The sequence below is a fragment of the Octopus bimaculoides genome, chromosome 9 (assembly GCF_001194135.2).
Source record: "Octopus bimaculoides isolate UCB-OBI-ISO-001 chromosome 9, ASM119413v2, whole genome shotgun sequence".
In the NCBI taxonomy this organism is placed as follows: Eukaryota; Metazoa; Mollusca; class Cephalopoda; order Octopoda; family Octopodidae; genus Octopus; species Octopus bimaculoides.
The window spans coordinates 41495262-41503017 of record NC_068989.1 but is presented as its reverse complement, the minus strand read 5'-3'; the positions used below and the strand labels follow the sequence as shown (position 1 = coordinate 41503017).

The following is a 7756-nucleotide window of genomic DNA, read 5'->3' as shown; positions in this document are numbered from 1 at the left end:
TATATATATATATATGTATGTGTGTGTATATATGTTTGTGTGTGTGTATATGTTTGTGCGTGTGCATTTGTTCCCCAACATCGCTTGACAACCGATGCTGGTGTGTTTGCGTACCCGTAACTTAGTTGTTCGGCAAAAGGGACCGATCGAATAAGTACCAGGCATACAAAGGATAAGTCCTGGGGTCGATTTGCTCGACTAAAGGTGGTGCTCCAGCATGGCCGCAGTCAAATGACTGAGATAAGTAAAAGAGATATTTCTTGCTGCTTTCATTGTTAAAGAGTTCCTTTAAAATTCATGTAGCATGCAGTGCCTGATATGGGTCTGATCTAAACTCATTTTAAAAGGATAAAACTGATACAAATTTAACCACTATTGTTATAAAATAATCTGCAAAGAAAGAAATAAAAACACGTTAGAATATAAAAATTAATTAATATTTATTTTACCATAGGTATTGGAACAAGTACCCTCAAACTCATCATGTCAAACATGCAATAGGAATTTTTTTCCAAACTTGTGTGTGTGTGTGTGAAGTCACTCATTTAGCACTGTAACCACAGTCAGTGTCTGCTGCTCATAACAATTCAGTTAAACAGACAAAATCAATTGTGATGTAATGCAAACGTTTGTAGTTATAACAGAAAGTGCATCCATAGCAAAGCAACTCCTCCATGTATTTTATACACACACACACACACACACACATATATATATATATATATATATATATATATATATATACACATATGATACATATGTATGTATGTATCATCAAACAAATATGATATGTTCTTTTGAAGAAATTGTCTTCATAGCCATTTTATTTCCCCTTCTTTGGCTCATAAATCAAAGCCCATTTAGAAAATTTATTAATTTTGTTCTCCTGATTATCTGACTTATTCAAATAAAAGCACTGTAGAAGATCTCTCAGTTTCAACAATCATAGAATCTCTACATTAATGTGGTGTTATTATTTTTTTTTCTTCTCAGTAATAGTTATGGATTCTCTCTCCCTCATTCTCCCTCTCCTGTTTATTCATTCACTCAGTCATCTGAAAGAGCAGCTATCAATAAAATGTTCACTTTATTTCAGCTCTGACATATATATATATACACATGCATAAAATCTTAACTCTATCTCTGTATTTGTGACAGAATGACAATTATAGCTCAGGAAGAATTGTGTAAACATTTCACACATAAACAAAAATAAACAAGCTAGACATTTATATTTAATAATAATAAAAGCACTGTAGAAAACCTCTCAGTTTGAACAATCATAGAATCTCTACATTAATGTGGTGTTATTTTTTTTTTTTCTCAATAATAGTTACGGATTCTTTCTATCTCTCCCTTTCATTCATTCACTCCGTCTGCCATCTCCATTTTTAAGACTTATGTTACTGTCTATTTCTTCAACCATTTGGTCCTGCCTTACGACCTATGGGAAAGAGGCTCACAGCCATCAATGTTGAAAACACTGAGGAGAATCTTAGACATTATCGTGGATTGTTGTTTACAGCCGACTGAGAATGTACCAAATTGATCAGCTGTGTTATTACATTCCATGAGACGTTCTACCTGAAGACCAGTGCTGGTGTTCCTTTTGTAAAAGTGTTCCACGACAAGTGTATCATTTCTGGCATCAAGGTTAACAAAGGTGTTGTTCCTTTAATAGGAACCTTCAATGAATGTACCACCCAAGGTCTTGATGGTCTGGCTGAGTGCTGTGCTGAATACAAGAAGGATGGTGCCCAGTTTGCCAAATGGCACTGTGTATTGAAAATTGGATCTAAAACTCCCTCATACCAAGCCATGATGGAGAATGCCAATGTCTTGGCTTGTTATGCCATGATCAGTCAACAGAATGGTCTGGTGCCAATTGTTGAACCAGAATTCTTGCCTGATGGGAAACATGACTTGGAGACTTCACAGAAAGTCACAGAAGTGGTGCTGGGTTTCACTTACAAAGCCCTTGTGGACCACCACATCTTTCTGGAAGGTAATTTGTTGAAACCCAATATGTGCACAGCTGGACACAGCTGCCTAAAGAAATTCAGAATACTTCGGCTACATCACAGCCCTGAAGAGAACCATCTCCCCTGCTATACCATATGTGACCTTCCTGTCAGTCAGAAGAAGGTGCAACAATCAACCTCAATGCCATTAACATGTGTTCCTTACTCAAGCCATGGGCCCTAGCCTTTTCATATGACCATGCCCTCCAAGCCAGTGTATTGAAGGCTTGGCAAGGAAAGGATGAGAACACTGAAGCCATCCAGAAGGAGCTGCTCATAAGAGCCAAGGCCAATAGTGAAGCAGCCGTCAGTGAAAATGTAGAAAGCAATGTTGGTGCTGCTGGCCAGGAGTCTCTCTACGTCAAAGATCATGCTTATTAGAAACCTACACACACTCAAACAGTACTAACAGCTTGTCTAACTATTATTATTAATTATTATTATTACAATCCTATATTTAATCATCATTTGTGGGAGGGTCTCTACGACCTATGCAATTATAATCGTTAGTGGTGGGGAGGGTGTTTTCTTGTAAGGGCTCTTCCAATTTAATTTAATAATCATAATAATAGTACAGTTCTATATTTAAGAGATGAGGAACTATGTACATTATTTACAATTGACGGATATTTGTCCTCATCTTGTTTGTTGTTAACACAACGTTTTGGCTGATATACCCACCAGCCTTCATCAGGTGTCTTGGGGAAATTTCGAACCTGGGTTCTCATTCCTTAGTTATTTTTCAATGTTGTTGTTGTTATTATTATTATTATTATTAGTCAGGTCACTGCCTGGAATCGAACTCGGAATCTTGGGGTTAAGAGCATTTGGGGGTTCATTAAGTCTATGGTGTACACTAATAGAAGTATTTGAAGTTGAATAGCAAAATTGCTTGACTATCGTGCTTTAACAGTTCCATTTCAGATGATTGTAACAACGGTGAAAAAATATCAATGTTAATTTATTGATGCATTTGGGAAAGTCTTATGTCTGTATTATGAGACAATTGCAAAAAAAAATGTTTTAAAAAAAATCCATAACTCTGCAAAAACCTGGTACATATTCTTTGTGCTTCAAAAACGTCGCTTACTTTTTACTCAACCTGATATTTACATTCCTTGTTGACATTACATTCTGTATATCTGCTCTTTCCAAGACCAATAAAGCAACAACAACAAAAAAATCCCTTGCTTGAAAAACAGGTGTGGTTTGGCTACAGGAAGGTTTCCTCAAATAAGCGTCCCTCTAACCCATGTTTGCATGGAAAAACAGATGTTAAACAAAAGAATGATAAGACTGATACTATAGAGATTACTTCAGTTATTTAGATAATGTCCATTACAACCCTATATTTTTGCGATCATAAATCCTAAACTGCCATTGATTTATAACCAGTTGTGAAATCTCAAGCAATTGATTTTATTTGATGTTATTCTGTGATAATTAAAATATTGGCCTATAATTGATATGTAATGTAAATCAATTTTGTTTCCATTATAGCAAAGTTTAACTAGAGATAATTGGGTCTACCCATTTGAGATGCAGCCACACCCTCCAATGCGCATACTCAATGTTGTAGATCCAGAAAAAGTCTTTTATAATCTTCTTTACCAATTGTTGTAGATTAAAAAATGTAAATTCAAGACAATTTTCCTAACCAAGACAAAGCAGAATGTTGGTCTATTACAAATAATATTGGTTTCAAATTTTAGTACAAGGCCAGCACTGCTTGAGTCTACTTAGCCTGCCTCTGCCGCAATAACACTGTGTATCTGTGGATATATATTTCTTTTATTTTTTACCTGTTTTTAGTCATTGGACTAGAACCATATACTGGGGCACTTCTTTGAAGAGTTTTGAAGTTGAATGAATTCACTCCCAAGACTTACTTTTTAAATGGTTACTTATTCTATTGGTCCCTTTTGCTGAACCACTAAGTTATGGGAGACGTAAACAAATCAACACCAGTTGTTTGATGGTGATGGTGGGAAACAAATGCATACACACACACTCACAGTTTCACACACACACACGCATGCACACACTCATGAGTTTCTTTCAGTTCCTGTCTACCTTATTATTGGGATGCAAGATTCTTACTACATAGCCACACCTGCACTTGTAAAAATAATTATTACTGAAATGTTTTCATATCACTCCTTGAGTAGCCTCCAATTTCGTCTGAATTCAGAACACTATAGCTGAGAATGGACTATGGTCAGTAAACACAAATTCAATAACCATGTAGCTGCTTTTCATGTATTTTGTTCTACATCATTCATTCCCACCCCATACACACACACAAGAAACTAGCCAGCTATTCCATTCTCTGACAATCATTTTGCCAGTGAAGGTCATCATGACCTCAGCTCGTGTGACATTTAACTTTGAAAGCAAAACCAATCATAATTTAATTTAATTTGGATGATTGACCTCGCTTACTAAATACAATTTAGATAATGTAAAAGTTGTGTCCTTCATTTAACCTTTTACCATCATTAAGACCACCAAGAGACTAATAATGATTTCTGAAGAAGAACCAATCAACCACATCAAATGTTTCTCTTGTTACAGTGAATTGTCAACTGAAGAGATACTTATTGGCTGATCATTCATTCACTCGAAAACTAAGTTGGTTTTAATTTTGAGGTCTATTTCCTCTGAATTTTCACTGTGCTACATGACACTATACAGAGTTTATTAAAACAAACCGAACATGTATTATTCTATATAATCTATCACACACTATATATATATATATATTTTTTTTTTTTATGTATGTATAGTGTGTGTTTGTGTGAGATAAGTAGTGTTGGTGTATTTATGTCCCCATAACTTAGCAGTTTGGCAAAAAAGACCTATAGAACTTCTCATAGAAAATTATATTGTTTTATTATTAATTATGGACAGCACCCTCTTTAGGATGAAGATTTTAAAAATCAGATTCATTTTTCTTGAGGATGCATGCATGGTTTCAGAGCTTTACAAGGCTAAATTAATATACAAAATCACATACATTCACATTTATATAGTAGATGTGTGTGTATATATGTATATAGTAGACTTCTGTTGGTCTCGAGAGACCATGGATCTGCACTTAAAGAAATTGTATCAGCTGCTGATGGTGGTGCAGCATCTGCTGTGGCTGAAGAGGCCCACACTAGAGTGGCAGTCACACATTTGAAGGAGTTCTCTACCAGCACTACTGGTTTTCCCTTTAGTTGAGTGTGCTTTTCTTTGGTGGCAAGTTCCTGTTTCTCTCCCCCTCACTTCATCCCCTATATCTTGCATTATACTATTTAATGTATTGTGCTATATATTGTAATATGCTATGTATCTTGCTATATGTTTTATACTATATGTCATGCTATATATTTTATTGAGGAAGCACATGGCTTAGTGGTTAGGGTGTTGCACCTATGGTCATAACATTCCTCGACCAGGCAATGCGTTGTGTTCTTGAGCAAAACACTTAATTTCATATGGCAAGAATAAGTAAGTTTATGACAGACTGACATCCCATCCATCATCATCATCATTTAATGTCCATTCTGGCATAGGGTAGATGGTTTAACCAGGGCTGGCAAGCTGAGAAGCTGCACCAGACTCCAGTCTGATTTGGCATGGTTTCTACAGTTTGATGCCCTTCCTAACACCAACCACTTGACAGAGTGTGCCAGGTGCCTTTATGTGGCACTGCATGGGCATTTTTATATGGCACTGCACAGGCACTTTTATGTGACACTACACAGGTACTTTTACTTGGAACTGCACAGGTGCTTTTATGTGCTGCCGCACAGCATATTCCAGTGAGGGAATATATACGTCACAGAATCTGGCAAACTAGCCTCATGAGCCCATGGCTTGGAAGAACCTTTGACCCATTTTTTTTTTCAGATATATTTTATTAGCCTATGTAATATATTGTACTGTGCAGGGTGTTTGGGCTAAATTCAACAATTTGCATAAAAGGAAATGAAAACAGTATTCAATCCAAAAATAAAAGTATTTGAAAAATAAAAAAATATCAATTATGGCTGGAAGGTAACAGTTTACCCAAAGTAACTACCCTCAGCTTCCACTACAGCCTCAAGACAGCTCTGGAACCTGGTGTATGCATTCCTGAGAAGATCTTTCAATGCCTCCCTGATCCTTGGTAACCAGCTCAGTCTTGGTGTTGCAGGCAAAGTGGTTGATGGCTTTCTCAACTGTGGCCCACACATAGTAATCCATGGGATTATAACTGAGGAAATTAGGAGATCAGAAATTGGGGCTGGTGAAGTTATAGAAATTCTCCAACAACCACTTCTGACTCTTTCTGGAGGTACGGCAAGGAGCTGAATTCTGCTGCCACAAATATGGCCTTCCAACAGCAACTGTTTCTAACCAGGGGTTGACCACAGTCAAATAGCCATCTGAATTGAACATAAAGCTCTGTTCAAAGATGTGGGGATGAATTCAGGCATGTGAACACACTCAGAATGCTTACAGTTTCCCTTCCTGCTGCCCATAGCTTTCTGTTGGCCACAACTATAAGACATGACATGGAAGCCATGCAGCTATCAGTGCCACATTTTACAGCCTTTACAGTATTCACAGAGCATTGGACAACAGTTATAATGTTGGCATTTTGATATCCAGCATGAACCATGATACTGGTAATGTTTTTCCAATATTCAGATAGCTTCCAGTCCTCTACGTCAACTAACATTTTCTCAACTACAATTTTAATCTTTATGCTCTCAAATGCCATCCTTTCTCTGTTAAATAGCTTCTCTTAATCTTTTTTGTTCTGTGGAATTTCCATGGGTCCTGCTAGTAGCAATAAATATAGCTACCATACAATCAACAAACATTTATTGTTTTATGCACTTAAGAGCCTCAAAGATCATAGTTTTTCTACACCTGGTATAATAAATAGATTGTCAGAATGGTGGGGTTAATGTTCACAAAACTGGCTCTTTTAAACAGAAGCAGTTGTAAGATGCTGGACATTGAATATTTGAGACTAGTGGGACCTGAAGTATACTTTGGTGAAGTATGTTATAATGATGTTGTAGTTGATGATGCTTATGTTGTTCAGTTAGTGACCACTACAAAACCAATAATTTTTGCCTTCATCATTGTAATATACCAGTAATTGCATTTGTTTGTCTTCTATATTTTCATAATAGGATCCGACAAGACGAAAGAGGATTCCTTGTCCTTTGGACTCCAAGCAGTAAGTAGCCAATATAACATTGTATACATTCAGAGCTTTATATACCATTGTGCCAATCTGTTTGTCTGTCTGTCTGTCCATCCATCCATCTGTTTGTCCTTCCTTCCTTCCTCCTGCCCTCTTTCATTTAACATCCACTTTTCCATGCTTGCATGGATTAGATGGAGTTTATTTGGTGCAGATTTTCCACAACCAGACGCATTTTCTGTCACTGACCCTCACCTGTTTCCAACTAAGGTAATATTTCCCCCATGGCTAGACATGTTCACACAGAATATTGGAAATGAATGACACTGCTTCTCTGACAGTGAGACTTGTTTACAACTATCACATGATGTCAAGGCAAGGTAACACACACACACACGCACACTCATACACACATACACTCATGCACACAGACACAGACACACACATCTATGTATATATATGTGTATATATATATATATGTGTGTGTGTGTGTGTTTATGTATATATATATATATATATATATATATATATATATATATATATATAT

General features: G+C 36.5%; 1 protein-coding gene across 2 annotated transcripts in view; it reads left to right on the top strand.

Annotated features, from left to right (window-relative positions):
• The window catches only part of LOC106872555 (tRNA:m(4)X modification enzyme TRM13 homolog), a 51195-nt gene that overhangs the window by 12289 nt on the left and 31150 nt on the right, over positions 1–7756 (top strand). For both annotated transcript variants that reach the window (XR_008264890.1, XM_014919582.2), the window contains exon 2: positions 7196–7242. Coding sequence is in view for 1 of the 2 variants with exons in the window: in XM_014919582.2 (XP_014775068.1) it covers positions 7196–7242 (47 nt within the window). In the remaining variant the exon portion in view is untranslated. The remainder of the gene's footprint in view (positions 1–7195; positions 7243–7756) is intronic.